We start from the raw sequence: 20,983 nt of genomic DNA, 5'->3' as shown, positions 1-20,983 counted from the left end.
TTTTATTAAAAAAGAACATTTGCGAAACAGTTTCTTTCAATTTTCTGTTATGTACTTATTGATATATTTTGTATGCTTCGGTTGTTGTTGTTGTTTTCTTTCCAAGGTATCTAGTAAACAAAAAAACTATTTTTCATAAGGAGTTCATGCATTGTTAAGAAATTGATCCAAGATATTTATATCTAATTACAAAATGAGAAAAAAGATGCGAAATATTTAACAATGAAATATGAAAAAGTGTGATAAAATCGAACGGTAGTATTACTCACTATTGTAAACTTTGTGAGATGAAATGTGCAGACAGAATACAAAAAAAAGAAAAAGAAAGAAAGAAGAGGATAGGTAACGCGTTGCACAATACAATGCAAGAAAAAAGCAGATTGCAAATATACGTTCGCCGAAGCATGAGAGTACAATGGTGTATTCGTACCACTTTTTTTTTTTTTTGTTTGTTCCGTAAGTGGGAACAACGAATACCAAAATATTTATTCACGATTCAAAGAGTATTATCCCATAATTTGCACATTGATTGTTATCAATGTACTTGAATCGTGTAAATAAATGTTTAATACTCATATATTCTGTAATATTATAATTATTGTATGACAAAATTAAATTGCACATTTTTCATTGAAAAAATAATCATAACTGGCAAAAATTAATCAACTTATTGAATTTCGATTTTATATAAAATAAGATTAAAATCATTAAGTTTAATGGTGATAAATAAATAATTAAAATTACCAAGAGACTATGGAATGCGGAAATTTAGTCGCCAAGGCAAAGTAATTCAATGAATAATCAATCCGATAAATGAACGTTCCGCGTACCGCGAAACTCCTAAATTAGGAAAATTTTCCTATTTTATATTCTGTTTAATTCCGAACGTAAACAACGATTCGTAATAATATTAACATATCCGTGAAAAAAGGTACGAGTCGAAACCTCATTCGTTTAAAAAGGTTTTACCACGAATATAAAGGTATTGGTTATTCCTCGAGCTTACCACGTAAATGTAGAACAATTTGTTTGTTTGTTTGAGTTTTTTTTTTCTTTTTAACATTCGTTAGAATGAAAGCGTTACGAATAAACGGCCAATGTTGCTAAGTAAACATAATGGTAGCTAAAGTTTTACTAACAAAAAAAAAAACTTGTGCTCAACTGCCTCTAGGCGTGGTCTCAAATCCCCGTTGCTAGGCGATGATGACACTCTCGAGCTGCAGAGATCGGAATAAATATTGCACGCTCACACGTGGTTTTTTTTTTTAAATTTCCTTGCTTTTATAGTAAAGAAATTGCTAGCGACTCGTGCACGTGCTCGCATTCTTTTTTTCGTTGTTTTTTCTTGTTCGCACGGTGTACCGCCACGGCTAGAATGCACAATTGCGTGCGTTAGTAGTGTGGCATATTTTACTAGACACCGAACAATCTACGCACTATGGTTACGACGAGTGACTTAACTTGCAAATACTGTGCATTGAGTCATTAAGCATTACGATATGATATTTTGGCGTAACAACCGAAAGTTTTAATTTTCAGGCGATGATGAGCGCTACGATCATCAAAAATTATTTAAATCAACTATCTATACTATGCTGCTCCAAATTATCCCTTTTTTTTTAGTTTTTTTTTTTCTTTTTTTTTTAATAATATCTCAGGAGCATACTTGTAATACAAGAGACAAACATTAACATGAAATTTAGAACAATATAAATATAAATATACTGGACTCCTTACGTTGTAACTTCTTATTTAACAAGTACTTTCTTTTAGCTTATTTCTTATCCTTGATTAATTCTTATGTCTTTTCATTTACAAAGTTTAGTTGTACTGTAGTACATCATGTACTTTCATAAAAGTCACATAAAAGTGTTAAATAATCGTAAAGTACTAAGTTGGCTTTAAATTTGTTTTATTTCCCGTACTAAGCAATACCATCGCATCACGTGCTTATGATTAAAAAAAATTTTTTTCCAATCTATATCGGATATATATTGTATACATGATACATATATATGTATACATACATATATAAATATATGATACAAATATATATTGTACTTGATAATTGAATAATTTATATAATATTCCTGTAATTCATCGTCATGGCAATTTTTCACTAAAACTTTTATTTAAAATACATAAATAAAATTGACGATACAGTTGTTGAATTAATTCATTGTTAAACAATTCATGTAATGTAATAATACAGTCGATTATCAAATTCATTCTACAGCTAAGGAGAGAGCCTAACGGTAAATTATGCTTATTTAATATTATAATTTTATAATATTTACAGATGCAATATACATGCAGATGTGTAATACATCTAATAAAATCTTTGTATTCGTTCAATATGATTGATTAGTTAAAAACATCCATGTAGCCAATATCAATTAAAACTATTTAATATAAACAATTAACAGTTTGTTGATATTATTTATTAGGATACTCTTCTACTGTTCATCTATTGCTACAATAAGGATTAATAATTCACTAGGCATGCAAAAGTCAATTTTGAATTAATAAATAAATCAAATAAATAATTTACTATTTTAAAAGTAATCGATACAATATGAAAATAATAAACTTATTCAACTATATAGGAAATTTATGTTTTTGAAATAACAATAAATACACTTGAAACTATCCAGAAATTAGCAATGCAACCAAAATCTAAAAGTTTTCAAAACTATCGTTACAGCTAAAATAACAACTATAAGCCTCATTCGTTTAAAAAGGTTTTACCACATTTAGAATTCATAATATAAAATTATAATCGTGTACGATTGTTATCAAAATCATTCTACTAAATCATAATCATATGGTCAGTTTTAGAAAAATCGAACCCTAAACTTGATCGTATATCAAGATATAACGATCTTATTTACATTTTTATATTGACATTTATAAGAAGATATTATAAATTTAATATGATTCACGTGCGCATACCTAATCGTGAGAAATATTTTTCTTTGAAATAATTACTCTCTAAAACTATCTCTTTACTATTAATAAGATTTGCCTTAATTATTGAATCAAATCAAAATATAAGTCCTCTTATAATTCTCAAAATATCCATTGTACATTATCATAGTACAATTATTGTCACCTGCCCATATGACCATAATAATACAAATGCCTAAATACTCCTAGTAAATGTACCGTATCCTCCAGGAAGGCCATCAAACTTTGAGAAGCGTCATCGTGTATTTTTTCATCCTCGTCGACCAATACATAAGGGGCTTCGCATCCATTTTCATCAAGCCAATCCCCGATCGCCGAACCCGACGATAAATCACTAGTGTCCTGCTGCTCCACGACGAACTTCAAAAGATCGTAGTACCATAACGACGTAGTATACCTCTTCCTGGTCTGTCCATTGCACACGCCGACCTTCGACTTGCGCATTTTCTTGTACTCCCTACGGAAGGCCGTCCTCAGGGCATTTATCTTCCTTATGACGCTGTTCTTGTCCGCCCGTGGATCGACCTCCCGCATCTTGTCGACGAGAGTCGCGTAAGCGCGATCCTTGACAAAGCGGTTACGGTAATCCCTGCAGCTATACTTCCACAAACACGGACAGGCTTGGTAAATTTCAATAAACTCGGAGAGAAACTTCTCGCCTTCCCGGAGCTTACTGAGCTTCGACTCCATCTCTTGCACCTCGTCTTCGACGGACATTGTCAAGCCGATTTACGCGCACTCTCACCCCCTTAACCTCTTTTATCTTAAACGTTGTTGCCTTCCCGAGAACCCGACAATCATTATCAACGATCCTTCTTCTCTTCCTCTTCACTTCTTCATAGCATCAATGACGGCTGAGATTCATCGAGTATTCCAAAACCTGCAAATACGAAAAATATTTTTAAAAATTTCATAATCCTCTCTCTCTCTCTCTCTCTCTCACGCTCTCTGCCTCTACAATTTCCCATCGTGATAGACAACGACGTGTAATACTCGCGTACTCACCTCGTTTGCAGCCTTCGCAGACAATAAAAGCACCAGTAGCTGCTCAACGACAACGAACAATCATCAACAATACGAGAACAACGAGCACGAGAATTATCAACTACTTTCACTCGGCATTGCTAATGACCAACGCATCGGTTCCTGATCGCAGCGTCTCCTCTCAAACAATAAACCGGCATAGCTAGTGACGCCACGGCGCTGGTGCTTTGGCACTCCTCGTCGTAATTCGTCGGCTCCTAGCCGAACCGCACGACACTTATTGGTCGATCGTTCCGCGCCAAGTACGAAATCGCCTCAAAGTCAAGCCTCCTTGTTCGTTAAGGATATGTGCACGAGGATCTGAGAAAAAATTGTTAAATTCGTTGAATCGACTGTGAAGATGTTGTCAAAAGTTAATAAATTTGATAAATGAGATTTATTTTCTAGATACGATACTCGGCTACGCTTTAATTTTTAATTTACAAACACCGAATGATAATTTTATTATATTAAATTCATAACAAATTAAAATATATATCAAAAAAAGAAAGAAAATTATAAATAATAATAGAATTTAAACGCAAAAAGGTAGGTATGTACATTTTATTGCAAACAGCATTTATTATTATTGAAGAAATAATGGATTTTAATATTAATTATCTAAAATAATCATTTCGTAAATAATCATTAATTTCTAACTTGCTATCCAATTAATTAGGGCGATCATTAATTTTAATATATAAATTTATATTATAATATTATATAATTATTATTATTCTCCATTACACCATATTATTATTCGTAATATTTACATATAAATATTCCATTTGGTTCATCATTGCTATTAGATGAGGTGAAAACGAATAATTTTAGATATTCGTAATAGATTTCAAACAACTAACTGAATGTAAATTGTGTCGAGCACAATGATATCGTGTATCACAAACTTTATTATAATTCTATGTTACCTATGATCTTTTATCTATTTTTCATTGTAATTTATCTTTTTCTAGTTATGGTCGTTCCATTCACGTAATACATATACTTTTGAAGATATGATTTAAAAATATTAATGCACGATAGCTCATTTTAAGGTTAAAAATCATTATTTTTTTACAATAGAATATAATTTCTAAACTAACGATATTACACGACATATTCATATTGGAAATCCTATCATATTTTATTGAAATTTTAATACAATTAGAATACGAAACAAATTTTGACTTAGTCCCCAAAACTTGATACTACTGCTAAACTTTTATCTTTTTCAATGCATTAATTTCTCTAAAATTTAACATTATTTTTACTTTATTTATATATTTTCATTAAAATATACCCATTCGTCAAATCAATCTAAAATGTGTACGTGTATTATTCATTGCACAAGACATGATTAGTTGGATATGAATAATTCAATTTATAAAATTACAAGGACCGCATTGAAACCGCGTTTTGGAGTAATTTTTTAAACAAATGACAATTACGTGTAAACGCTATATTACGATTGCATTCACAATTAATTTCAACTCATATTAAACATTCGTTAAACATTTTAATGGGAATTTAAAATTCTCGATTATTGAAAACTTGAAATAATATAAAAAGAAAGAAATCAGTTTTATTTCAACATTTTTTTTTTTTTTTTTTTTTTTTTTTTTTTTTTTTTTTTTTTTAATACATTATTTTAATATTTAAGTTAGAGATTATAATTCGAATTAAATGAGATACGGACAATTTATTAAATAATTTTCATATAAATTGCTACGTATTAGCTAGTATATTCACTGAGTTTGAAATTCTTGTATAGTCAAGTGAAGATTTTAAATTTCCATGTACCATTTTCTAGTAGTAGAGGGAGAAAAAATACTCAAGCTTGTCATAATATAATGCGTGCATAAAACTTATTTGCTAAAAGAAAATATAATTTTACGAGTTGCAATGAAATTACTTGAAAATTTTAATATGTGCAATACAAATTTGATCGTTCACGTTGAAATTTTAAATTCAACTGCAACTTCTCAACACAACGACATTTAATACAATCATTTAAGGGTAATATTACGAATATGTAAGCTTCCATACATTTACATGAGACAATAAATATTTTAACTATTTTAACATTAATATTGTTTTATTATATATATATATATATATATATATATGTATATACCATATATGCGCAGAAACTATTTTCAACTTCTAGTTCTGATAAAAATCTAACATTTCAATATTCTATGCAGGTATGAAAATGTTAGAAAAATTATAGAATTTATTACTACATTTATTACTACAATTCGCTCCTTATCAAAGCATGAAAATAAATTAATATTTACAACTATGGCTTCGAGTATCAGCACCAAACTGTTATTTTTTGCATAAGATTTATAATTTGCTTTAACTCAATATGTTCCTCAAACTAATGACTCACAATGCCAAATTGTTTCTTTTATTTACTCGAATAAACATCGTTAAATAATAACACTGTACTTTACATAATAATATTGTTAAGATTTGTATAAGAAACGTTCGGTTTGATAAAAGCAATATAAATCATATTTGATTAACATCTTGACGACTAATATTTTTTATAATCCCACGTGTATGCTAACACATGCAACATATCCCTCGCATTTCAGATTATATTTATTTCACGAGTCTTATCTTTTATATTGATAGTTCTTGCTCGCATATTCCCATTGTAGACAGCGTTGGCGGATGCGCAATATGCGAATGGTGAGCCAAGGGGGAATTACAGAGCGACCATCTGTGACTCTTTTTTATTATGGCATTGTTTTATGTTTTGCACGTGCCGAAAGATCATTACTGGGGGTCACGAAGCGCATGCATTAGTAAAAGTGAATGGCGATATCTAGGCGTCGATGAGCGGCTGTTAGCTACGGAATAAATCCATGCCACCCACGCGATTATGTACGGGTATGCGTATATAGAGGTGAGATGATGAACGGCGACCAAGCAGCAGCGATGGGCTCAACCATTCGATTCTTTCGTTCTCATACGTTAATTCTTTTTCATATCGTATACATTTGAGAACATGGAAGTAAACATCTCCGCCCCCACACCGCCGCCGATGTTTGATTGGTGCAAAGCAATGCTTTAGTGAATTAGCAAAGTGAATTAACATAAATAATGTTATACCCATTGTATTTTAGCACTTAAAAATTTATGTCTAAAAATTAGAGCGTTTGTTGAACGTTGTTGTTTTTTCATCTGCCAAGTGCAATTGGATTGGAAAGTTAAAAGCAAAATTAACCGGATTGATTGAGAATGTTATGCCGATACCCAAGTACAGAGGCATATTACCACGAGAATTATAAATTCTGTTTGAGAAAGGATCGATGAATGTCTAATGCTAAACCGATAATCTCAATGAGAATCTAATTGAGTGGCACATGTCAAAATTTACTTATAAATATGAATGTGTGTGCAAGTGACAGTAGAGATGACATGTAGGAATGAGAGTTATTGTAAGTAACTCAGAATCGAAGGATAAGACGCCCCAAAATGCTTGTAAATTTAAATTCAAATAGTGCCTCATTGAATTGGGGAAAAATACGAAAATAAAGAAAAATAGGAAAATATTTACTTTTTATTCATTCCAATCGATGCTTTTATTATCATCTTTATACATTTTTTAACAATTTTTTAAGATTACGTTCTGATAATCAGCAAAAAATTATCAATATTAGAATTATGTTAGCAAATTGAATTATAAAATAAAGAGATTATCTCGCCAATTCCATAATGATAGAATAATTAATTACAAAAAAAAACAACTGCATTGTAATTCCTAAAAGATTATTGTAAACTTTAGAAAAAGTAAAATGTCTTAAAATGATAAATAATCAAGTCGGTGTAGATACTACAGAAAACAGGGAAAAAAAATATATTTATACGATAATCAAATCAACCCACCATAGGTTTCAGAATATATATGACCAAAATGCCAAACCTCCCCCCCCCCCCCGCCGGGGGGGGGGGGGGGGGGGGGGGGTGAGTGTGCGTGTGAGTGTGAGTGTGAGTGTGAGTGTGCGTGTGCGTGCGCGCGCGCGTGTGTGTGTTCGTATGCCTGAAATATTAAGTAATAAACTATTCTAGAATAAATTATAATATTATAACTAAAACGAAAACGTTTTGTAATTCGATTTAACAAATTTAAATTATTTAACAAAATTAATATGCTTTTACACTCAATTGATCAATAGAATTATTACACATTTATAGTTAATGATTTTTTGCTTATATTATTACTGTGCTTATTCGAAATATTGTTCCTCTATTGTACAAAAATTTCAGAAATAATTAACAGTGTACAGTTACTTATCAAACAATACTTTATTATTTATTAGTCATTTCAATTTCAATTCTTTTCAAAATTTAAGTGATCTCTAAAATTTATTGGAAACAAACTTATACTTAAATATGTTAAGAAACAGCTATAATGTAACCATAGAAATAACATAAAAATGATTCTATTTCATAATGTATATCATGTGTATTGATTCTAATAATTACCTGCGCCAATGAATATTACACAAAATTCATAATGGTCCAAACATTATTATTGAGATGCTATTTATTCGTAGATTACATTAATATTAAATGAAAGTTCGAGCTAAATTATTGCTAAATTTTCCTAAAATGGATTTTCGAATATACTTCAACAAATAATCTTCATAAACAAAAACACTACTTTATATATAGTTGTTTTATTAAATAATAATTATTTTTAAATTATCAACGATTGATGATCTTTATTAAATTTCTTCAGATTAATTTTATATTCTTATGTAAAAATGTTTGCTACTATTATTTCAGAAAAATTTATTATTTTTTATTCCTTCAATTACAAAATTACTATCATATATTAATTTTAACAGAGTCCGTTAAACTAGTTACACATAACAAAACACACTTAGCTTAAATATGTGTGTTTATATGTGTGCGTGTATGGATGGGCAGTGAAATAATTACAATTGAAAAAATACACATACGTTAATAACATAATATGCAATACTTTTAAAACATAAAACAATATTATATTGTGTTTCATTATAAAATTACCATAGAATAAATTGATTTTAAAAATTCTTCATTTAAAAATTCAAATTTTAAAAAAGAATATTACTATTGTACTAGAACAACGTCAATAAATTTGAAAATTAAAAAAACATTTATGGTAACTAATAAATAATTTTATTAAATATACAATAATTCTTTTTTTCTCAAAAACTTATTATTTTTTATGCACATATATTTTTTGTATGTAAATACACACAGTTAATAGAAAAAGTAATAAACTATAATTGCGGACTTATTGTGAATAATAAGTAAATGCTTAGTTGAATTTATATAATATTATTAGTTGTAAATGTAAATAATAGATATCTCATACTCGAAAATTTAAAAATTATGTTAAATGTACAACCCATATTAATAAAATAAATATATTATTCATATTATTACTTAAAAAATAATATAAGAATGGCTTATTATAGGACTATATCTATAGATAATTTAAAGGACGATTGATTTTCTATTTTTAAAAAGAGAATTTGTTTAGAATAATTTAAAATAAAAAATTTCTACATAAATTACTTAAATTTTTTTATATGCAATGTACAGTTCACCTATTTAAATAATTATGGAAAATTGAATAATATGTTAAAAAGGCTAAAATTATCTGTTCTAGACACTAATTTATGAGAAAATTTGTAAAAAATAAACATAATTTTAAAGCCGGTTTTCTATAACTTTTATTCAAATTCTATTCACAAGAAGAAATAAAGAAAATATTTTAGATGAATCCTATGAGTTGAGGCTTACATTATGAATTTTTAAATCATCAACAATATACGATAACTAAACCCAATTGTCATTTTTGTTCAATAAGTTAATGTTCTTATTAAAATTATATGACTTTATAATAATTAGTATTCGACTATTTGATAAAACAATATAAAAATTAGTTTACACTATATCTGTACAATATAAAATATATTTTTAATTATGTGAAAAATTTTATTTAGATTTTGGTGATTGTGATTATAAAAGAAATACTGAATATGGAATAATGATTCGTTAAATGACAAACTCTACTACTACATCCCTTAAAATTATTTTTATTATATTTAAATAAAAATACATTTCTGAAATAAAGATTACTAAATTAATCATAATATTAGTTTTATGATTAAGATGTTTTGTTTTATCAATATCAATTTTATTAAATTAAGACACGAAAACATCAGAATTATTTAATGCTACAAGATTAAGGAATGTAAACGGGTGATGATGATCACTAATAATTTGATTTATTTCATCGATCTCGGATTGAATCATTTCTGTGGCCTTTGACTCAATTGTCTTGAAAATAGACTTTTGGACAATACTTGTTATAGCTTTAATAATAAGATTATATATTTTGTCTATTATATGTCCTTGTATTGATACGTTGATTTTTCTGTGAGAATATTGATAAAGGAAAATTAATAATAAAAAAATATATGAAAATATTATGAAAAATTCAAGATATTACATTAGCAAATTGAAAAGTTTTTGTAATTTAAAAGATACTCTAAATCTATGTTGTATTGTGAAATATTTTCATTTCATACGATTACGATAAAGAAACGAACTTGATATTTTCAACGATTATAAAATACATTTTTTAATTATGACTTTAAGACTTTTAAATTATTAATAAAAAAAAAAAGTAATTGTTAATACTAATGTTTACTATAAGAATTACCTTTTTATCATTATAAATTTTCACGAATTAATAATAAATTAAAATTTGTTATTTGGGGTATTGCTTAAGCAATGCATATTTATCGAAATTAATTTAAATTAAATTATAAAATAAAATTTTACCCTTTGTGAACAAATTCTAGACGCTTCAGTATTATTAGATAATTGTTAAAATCTACGTCTATGACCGTATTAACACTTAAATGAGACACCTTCACATGCGCATCGCCTTTCCTTGACATAAAAATCATTTTCAATTTGTAACGGAAATCAGCCTGTAAAAATTAGAAGCATAAATATTATGTTAGAATTGCTTATTATTAAAAAAATAACTTGAAATTATATTTTATATATGTGAAATAAATAAAGAATTTTCAATCATTATTCAATGTATTAATAATTTTATAATTGAAACATTTTCGTTCTATATATATAACCTTTCAACAGAATTGAGATATATGCATATCAAATTTTTAATATTTATACTGCAAATTTATTGAAATAATGGCAATATTTATTATTAAAAATTACTAGATTAGTACGCTTACTTTTAAAATAATACAAAATGGCTATTATGGCTATTAGGAAATTCTTAGCTTCGATAAACCATTGTTTGTAGAGTCGACTCTACTCCTCTTTTCATCCAGGCAGAATTTTATCATTCAACCTGACCACCCACTCTTCCACCCCCACCCCCACCCCCCTCACCATCTCTCTGTCGCGCCAATCCCTATCTGTATTAGAAGGGATGTTGAGAATTAGTATCTACTAAAGGGTGTTCATAATTAGAATATATGATGTTATTATACGTGAACGTCTAAAATATTTACCTAATCTTCAACAGCATATCTTACCATCTAAATTAAAATTATTTAAATGAAATAACGAATCGTTGCTTATAAACAATAAATCAACAAATACATACCAAGAAAAACGAAATATGCATTATTATGGAGTTTATGACTTATGAAAGAAATCTTATTCAAAATAGACGATCGATGATTAAACTTATCGTCTCTATTTAATAATATTTAAAAATTCATTAATAATAATTAAAAATAAATAATAGTTAAAAATTCTATTTAAAAATTTAATAATATAAATTGAATGCTTTAAAGTAAAGGAACAATTAACAATTTGAAGTATATATATATGTAAATTTAAATTCTTCGATATTATAAAAAACAAAATAATAAACACGTTTATAAATGAACAAACAATAGGATTTTGAATGCAATTATTATACGAGTCGTAATTAAATCGTAATTAAAATACATTTTAGTTTTTATTGATATTACAAATTCTAATCAAACATTAAATAATTGTGATGTTTAAGTGAATCTTTAATTTGATATAATATTATATAAGAAACAAAAATAATCGCCATCAGATTTTTCTCTATGATTATTATCTTAATCCAAACAATTATATTAGACAGGGAAAACTACACATTATTATTTTACAATAATATTGAAGTACAACTTTGAAGGAAGAGTAGATAGATAATAATATAATAAAATTAAACAATTAAAATTGATAAAACTAAATTTCATATAAAATCAATGTAAACAAATAAAATTTATTTATTTTTATACAAAAATAGTGTTGAGACAGCCGTAGAAGATAAATAATTCGATGAATACTTTATTCATAATCTGTTCGATAATTTTAATTTAATAAATATTACAATTTAAATGATTAGAGACTATATACATACTTTAAAACTTAATTAGTAATAATTTCGAAATTTATAATATACGTTCTCTTTTTATCAAAATAAAATTATCTGTACATTAAGAAATATATTTTAAAATATTGAAATGTATAGAATATATATGATTAAAAAGAGACTATCATTGAATAAAGAAACACTTACGTAATCACATGAATTCAAATAATATTTATTGTAAATTTTCATTTATCGATATAAAATAAAATCCAGTTGATTTAATAATTGCATGCAAAGAATACTATACGATAGTCACATACAAAAAAAATTAATTTTATACTTTAAATTTAAAAGTTATTTTTATGTTTATTATATACCCATGTATATATATATATATATATACATTATATAGTTTTATAATAAAAATAGTTGTAATTTAAAAATAAAAAATAATATTACATTATCCACTTATGTATTTATACATTGGAATATTATATGGCGTAGATAAATATCTTGTAAAAATCTACAAAATAATGATAATAGCCACTAATTCATATATAGATAATATAAATAATTTAGACGATTACTTAATATAAAGTACATTTATCATCCTCGATGAATTGTTTCGATATCTGATTAATTATATTAGAAAATAAAGTTAAAAAAAAAATTTTTTTTTAATGAATTAGACTTACAACAATTTTATCCCATCCAAAATTTATGTCAGCAGTTAGCACCTTATTAGTGTATGTGAGAGTGCATGGACCAACTCGATTAACTAAAGATAAATTTTGCATCCATCCGTTGCGAAGATCTAAATAGATCTATAAATTGAAATTCAATATCCTGTTAATAATTGAGCTACAATATACTTAGTGGCAACATATTTTTTGACAATTTACTTTAGACGTTATAGGATAATGTATAGTCTTTAGGTTCAATGGATCTATCGGTAGTAGAGCGTCTTGAATACTTTTCATATTCTTATCGATAACTTTGTCAAGACTCGCTTTATCAATTCTGATCGCTGAACTTCTAAATAAAAAAGTATACGATTATTTGTTTAGACACGATAATATTCAAACATAATAAATTAAACATGTAATATATTGGAAATAATAATAACAATGATAAAAGCAACAACGACAATAACAATAACAACAACAACAACAACAACGATAATAATAATAATAATAATAATAATAATAATAATAATAATAATAATAATAATAATAATAAAATATAAATATCCCATAATTTGTATGATTGGTGTGATATAACAAACTAATCTATTTTTTATAAATTCAAATATGTAACTTTATAAAGTTATAGCTTAATCATATTCTGAATTATTATTTGTTATTTATCATATTTTTACATGATAATTAAATTTGTATCTATTTATCGCAAGTATTTTTTTTTTTACTTTCTTTTTTGAAACTATTTAATTAAATTCACGATCGAAATTCGAGTTTTAATTAAAAGTGTTCACAGTTTTTAACGTGTGAGACAGTAAATAATAGAATTTTGACTTCGTTTAAGTTCAAGTATTTTTTAAAAATTTCATACTTTACCACTTCGATACTACAATAGATGCAGAAATAAAAAAGTATTAAACATAATATCGTCAATGCGTCCGATCTTATTTTCAAACTTATAATATGACTATAATTCTCGGACGTGTAATTAAAATTTCCTTTTTTCGTTTCTATTGCTAAATCTTTGAATTCAAATGTGGAAAAGCTAAAGCCTAAGAAATATAAATAATGTAAAACTCGTTAAACGAGAAGCGAGAATGCCACGATCCACCAAGAAAAAGCAATAATGATTAATCCCCCAGCGGCGCACGCTCCGCGGCCCCAACCCCCTCGAAGGACCACCGGCTCGCAAGACTAACGCAAACTTACGGGAAGTGAGGTTCCGACGGCGTAACTTCCGCATCGCCGACGCTGGCTAGTCCTAGTCCCTGGAAGAGGAGAAGGAGAAGGACGATAGGCCTCGAGAGGCTCAGCCGATGCGTGAACATTATTAATTGGCTCTGAAGGGACTGACTGCCGGAGACGTGAATGTCAAAAGCTGAACGTCGAGCTATTTATTCGAAAAAATAGCTTAGGCTTATCGACGATCTTATCGCTCTTAAATCGATAGACACCATCAGCTGATCGATCCACGCCTTCTTATCTTCTATATCCGACTATTGTGCGCAATCGCAAAGACGGCCGAGTTACATCTGGCATTCCGCTGGGTCTGAGGCATTCTTTTAAGGTTTACGTCGGCCTCTTCATGAAAATCCTTCACTGATAAATTATCTACTGATAAATTAAATAAAAATTTTGTTTCACCATTGTGAAGTCTTTATTCACTATAAACTACATTTGCAATATCGGACTGTCGAATTCCCTTAGATTCATAATTCGTTTTATTTTAAAGCGATGTTTTAAAAATAATTTTTATTTATAAACAAATTATTATGTATTATGAATCTTGACAATATAAATGTTCTGCATCAATGACTATTCAATTCCATAATTATTACGATGTATGTAAATTCTAATGCACATAGATGATGTATTTTGGCATTCGTGAAGACTCCAATTGAATTCCTTAAAAATCTTGGCCTTTTCCATATAATAAACACAGATTATCAATAATTGATACAACGATTACAGAAATGCAAAAATTAAATTAAATGCGCAATTTATAAATTTTTCATTACAATCTACTAAAATAATTACCCAAAATTATAACGAAATATAGCAAAATAATTATATATGGAATTCTCTTAAACTATCGATACGTGTGTAGATTAAATTATTTATTGTTTATGTATTTAACATGAATTAATAAATTCCCAAGTGCGCATTATAATATAATAAATAATTACTGATAATGTATGTGATCAAAAACATGTATTGATTTTAACTATAATTAACAAATTTAAAGAATGAATATACAATTTATTTTTAATTAATATTATTATAAATGAATGATTTCGTTTTTCGATCTTTATCACATAAAATTTGCCCATGAATATCTGATTAAAGACCGACATTATTCATACATTCATTATAATATTTAATTTAAACATAATTAAAATAATATGCTCATTATGGTATTCGAGAACACAAAAGAATTTTCAAGCGCATATCTTTCTTACATAATAATTCGGTCAAGTTGTGCGCCCATAAAATATTATAAAACATAATCAAATTATCAACAATTTATAATTTCGTAATTATAAAATATTTATTTCAAAGTTATTGCACTTCATTATGCTTATTTATAATTATTTAATAATAAAAATCATACTAATGACTATCGGATCACCGATCATCATGTGATATAATAAGTATTCTAAAATATCTTCAATAATAATGAAGAAAATTTCTTTTAAAACACAGCAGTGTTTATTGCTCTGTCATAAATAATTGAAATTTAATTAAAGTTTGTAATTAAAAATTATAAATAAAGAAAAATACATATGAAACATTATATGCTACCTGTATATATGTATCTCTTTAATTATATTTTTCCATGCAACGGGTTTTCATTAGCATTTTCTAATATAGATCTCTAAAAAAAATAATCAAGTTTACTTTATTCGTATATGTTATTTGTAAATATTATATAAAATTAGACTATGGACAAATAATTTTTTAAATTCATAAGTATCATAGATATCTGTAATGATTTAAAAAATAATTATTTTTAAATTTGATTAATATTTTCATTTTGTAAATGTTTTGTGATTATCTATCAAAGAAGTGTATGCACCACAATAGCCATTTTCCCTTGTTAATTTAATGTATTTCTCAACCAATAGGAACTCAAATATTATTCATTAATATTGAATATTTAATCTGTTTATTATTATAAGACACAAATTTCTTTAAAGTACATACTCATTTTCATAAATAAAATGTAACCAGATTATTAATAGATCTTCTACCAGCACCAAAATATATAATAACATAATATTCAATATGTAATTTTCAAACTTCATTTCTCTATTCCAGATTGTCCTAAAAATATTAATAGCAAACCGCAGGTCAATAACTTTTACTCGTAAGCATATAATATGTAAAATAATTTGAAATTATTAAATTTCAAATAAGACAATATTAAATAAACAGCTTAAAAGTAAATATCTTATTTAAAAACTTCTTTGCAAATATTTAAAATAAAATAATTAACAAAAAGCTAATTTTTAATTATTCTTCAGCCCTTGTAAAATTCTTAATAACCAAATAAGTAAAGTCGTTAAATAATTGTAATAGAATAATAAGAAATTATATTTTATAAATTTTTAAGTAGATACGTTAAAAATTACTTATAACAAAAAAAAATATACATATATATTAATTCTAAATATAAATCAATAAATATTTCTGTGTTTGATAAATGTAATGAGTCTAGGATTTACTAATAATTCGCAGTATTTACCGAACAAATGCTTACATTTACGTCACGAATATGGAATAAGTGTTTACATTTGAAAAATATTTAAAATAAATGAAAAAACAGGTCGTGACTAATTGTTTGACTTCATCTTCTTTTATTACCTTTTCCTTTTAAGTAAATATTCATGAGAAATAAACTCTATCATCTAGCGCTATCTATAATACTTTTATGATGGCTAATTATGAGATTGAAAATTTTTATTTACCAGAAAATTTAAAACATCGATTCAGATACTTAAAACGCTTTATTTATTGAAGACATTTATAAATCTTTTTTTTCTTTTTTCTTTTTTTTTTTTTATAATATTTGAATTTGATTGAAAAAATTTGTTTGTATGCTTTATATAGTTTTAAAACAAGGTAATTCAGTATAATATAAAAAAAAACTTATTGTTTTTTATAAAATATTGCAATCTTAAGCAACAGAATTTCTGATAAAGTAACGTAAATATATTAAGCTGATTATTCGAATAAACTATTACCTTTTTGTCAACCTAATTTCGGCCATAATCAATATTCCTTAAATTAGAAATTGTATAAATATACATGCATTCATAGATATGTACATTCGATTAAAAAATTTAATTTATTGCTTAAATATATTAGTTAAAGTGAACTGATTGAGAATATAATTAAATGTATTCGTGTAAACGCAATGTTGAAGAAAGTTAATTCCGTAATTGACCTTTATATAAGAAATTGATCGAAAATACATGTTTTTCATCGCGGTTACCAATTTCAATGAATATACACTGACTGAATATTTAACGTTCATTAATTAATAATAAATCTTTGTAATTAGTCAACGTCTTAAAGTTCATTGTAACCACTGCTAAATATCTTCATCTTCGTTATTCAAAATGTAAAAAAATTAATGATCATCAAAGGATGGCAATCGGGACATTGGCTCTAATTTAAATAGATACAGGCGAACATGAGATGTAGAGATATTTAAAAACTTTAGTAGCTGTTTGTTTGTTAATTATATTTGAGTAAAAAAAAATTCTTACTTCTGTTCTCTTACCTATTGCTTGTATTTGTTTTTCTTTCTTTTTTCTTTTTTTTTTTGTTTTGTTTTTGAATATTAAAATTTTAAACAATTCCTCGTTCTTCGACTTGATATTCGTATTATCAATCACAAAAACTCATTATAAGTTGGCACAACTTCTAGCTCCAATAATATATGTATTTGCGAAGACACGCCGATCTTGGCTCATTTTTAATTAACACCTGTCACTTAAGCGTTGGTGTATTCAAAAAAAGATATACCGGTCGCTCGGTCCGTTGGTCGGTGGAATCTGTCATGCGTGACTGCAATACCAGCCACGCGAGAAGGAAAAGAAACGAGTACTTCTTACGTGCCAATGACCCCCCGCACGCACACATACGCACAACGCATCAGTGGCACATGCATGTGAATCCATCACGAAAAGGGTGCTTTTAACCCTCTCGTAAAGAGCGCTAGATAGTATAAAGAGGCACTTTACACTTCCGCAAAGCTCCTCTCTTCTTCTTACATTTTTACTTTCATTTGATTTTCATGGCTCGTTAAAATGCATATTAACTTTAAACATTTATTGTCTTCATTGGCAGGATTTTATAAATGGCTTTGTTATAACGATAAATCATATTTTCCAGTTAACTATCTAAGTATCTAATAAATAAAAATCTTTTCGAAAAGAAAAAGTAAAATAAAATTAGTGGTTAGCTATTTACAAATTAAAAAAATTTTGTAACTATAAACTTATATTGTACATAATTGATAAACTGATGAGATTGATTTCTTATATTTCTTATAATTGTTGAAATACAATAATTGCATCTTACATTATTACGATAATACGTACGATTTATTTTGGACTTTAAATCAACATTTATATAGTTGATTTATTATAAAATCGAACTTTCCATCGAGAGGTAAAAAATAATAATATTTGCCTATGATGATGATTAAAAATGTTCATAATTTTGTCATAGTATTACTTTTAATATAATATTCCAATTATACATTAGTTCGAATGTTAATTAATGTCAAATTTAGACAAGACATATATATATATATATATATATATATATATATATATAAATATATAGAGATAAATCATATAAAATATATAAAAACAATATTTCAAATATTTTCTTTTAGACTTACAGCTCTGTTAGTCTAATTACGCGATACAATGTATTATATAAAAAATTTTCTCTAATAAATAGAAACAGTCTCCATTTTATTAAACAAATTATAAAATTCAACAATTAATGGACTTTTATAATGGACACGCGAATGACAATAGCGCGTACGTTAACAACAAAAAAAAAGTATATTTTTTCTCTAACATAACGTTCTTGTTTGCTTAAAGAATAATTACTTTATTATTAAAATGTTGATTATGCAAAACTTGAAGTATCGAACATAAAAGGGAAAAATACTAATTCACAACTACGAGCATAATAATAATCGTAAAGGTAAAGTAGAAGTTACGCTGACGCATTCTAATTAGTGATCCAAGTTGTTTTTGCCTATTTGACAAGCAATCATTTAATTCGATAAATTATACGTACGGATATAGTTAATTTTATAAACAGGCTTGTAATTCACGTGCTTCTACTCGAAATCAGTCTATAAAAATTCTGATAAGAAATATAATGTAAATGGAGGCCTTTTCTCCATTAATCAGCTAATCAGCGACGACTTCCAGCAGTAAAAATAGAAAAAATATTCACTTCTACAAGGTACTCGTACAAGCTATTTAAATTATATCGACTGTCTGTAACATGTTCAATAGTATTGTCGCGCAATTAACTGTGTTAAATTGTCAAAAGCAAGTTAGAGAGAAGAACATGTTCGTGACAATGACACTTTCTTCTTGAAACGACACGATACGAAATTGCGCATCGCTACATGGCACATTATTTTTTAATGCTACGCCACGAAACTTTACGAAAAGTACATTCACATACTTCGTTGAATATTCCATGTACACTTCCATGTAACTTCCGAGTATGGTAAGACGCGGCGGTGTCTTACTTGACGCAGCAATCACAAACACAAGCACGCGGCGCCTCATCTCGTCATATCACAAACTTATAACTAGTTTTTGTACAACGACGACCTTCACATTGCAACTTGTCGTGCCAAGCGTCACTATACGCTAAATGGCGTTAATTTTAAAAATATCTGATTTTCTGCAAATATGAAACATCAATAGCCTTTTTCGGATGAAATTTGTAAGTTCGCCAAGTTTTAAATGAGCACATAAGAGGTCCTTTCAAAGTTTCACATTCACTCCTAACTTTGTACAATGACGCATTATTATGACTACCGAGACTAGTGAATTCAGCTTCAATATAAATTAAAGCACTTGGTACTACCGGGTCTTCAAATATGACAGATACTCGACTGAGCTAAAATTTCGCTTTAATGAGTGGAATTCTATTACGCAAGATTTCGTAAGTACATTTAGAAAACTTCGCGTTCATAAAGAAAAAGAGAATTTTTGAATATTGAATTTCATACGGATATGAGGCATTTCTGCTGAAATATCAATATTTTTTCAATCAATTTTCACTAATATTGGGTATTAAATTAAAGCTATTTGTAATTTTAAAACTTCTGACCAACGATTTACATATTTTACATCAAAAATTACATTTACCAAAAAAAAAAAAAAAAAAAAACAACTTTTCCTTTTTAATATTATTTATTTCCTATGATTGGCCCTGAAATTGTTCTTGCATTAGTCGTAAAACAGTAAATCCTTCCTTAATATATAAAGATTCGTAATATTTATAAATATTTACATAGTCGTGTAATTTTTCACAATAAATAAGCGGAAATGGTGCGTTTATATAAAAGGTAAATCACTAGGTTTACGAAATTAAATTATAGGTAACACAATAATTAATATTCAATTCCAAAACGTAAAATTTCTTTCAATTTAATCATAGTAACGCTGCAATTTGTTTTTTTTTTTTTTTTTTTTTTTTTTTTTTTTTATGTCAAGTTTACGAAATAATAAATATTATTATATAAGATAAATATTTTTTTCAATGAAAACTAAGCAAAATATTCTGACGACTTGTGTACACTGAATTTTTAATCAAAGCGAATGTCGTAATTCACTACTATTTA

At 27.0% G+C, this 20,983-nt stretch overlaps 2 protein-coding genes across 2 annotated transcripts; both read right to left on the bottom strand.

The window, feature by feature from the left end:
* Positions 1-3,108: 3,108 nt before the first annotated feature.
* LOC105363316 (uncharacterized) lies at positions 3,109-3,684 on the bottom strand. Its single transcript, XM_011500983.1, has one exon. It carries the CDS (start codon positions 3,682-3,684, stop codon positions 3,109-3,111), a length of 576 nt encoding a protein of 191 aa, XP_011499285.1.
* A 6,490-nt stretch (positions 3,685-10,174) lies between these two features.
* Positions 10,175-14,417, bottom strand: LOC105363315 (uncharacterized). The gene is made up of 5 exons (XM_011500982.1): positions 14,299-14,417; positions 13,294-13,426; positions 13,087-13,215; positions 10,846-10,997; positions 10,175-10,435 (listed from the first exon to the last, which is right to left on the bottom strand). Exons 1-5 carry the CDS (start codon positions 14,415-14,417, stop codon positions 10,204-10,206), a joined length of 765 nt encoding a protein of 254 aa, XP_011499284.1. The 3' UTR covers positions 10,175-10,203.
* Positions 14,418-20,983: the final 6,566 nt, after the last annotated feature.

This window comes from Ceratosolen solmsi, unplaced genomic scaffold (assembly GCF_000503995.2).
Source record: "Ceratosolen solmsi marchali unplaced genomic scaffold, CerSol_1.0 scaffold27, whole genome shotgun sequence".
Classification (NCBI taxonomy): Eukaryota; Metazoa; Arthropoda; class Insecta; order Hymenoptera; family Agaonidae; genus Ceratosolen; species Ceratosolen solmsi.
The sequence above is the reverse complement of the archived record's forward strand: the minus strand, read 5'-3'. Positions and strand labels throughout refer to the sequence as shown.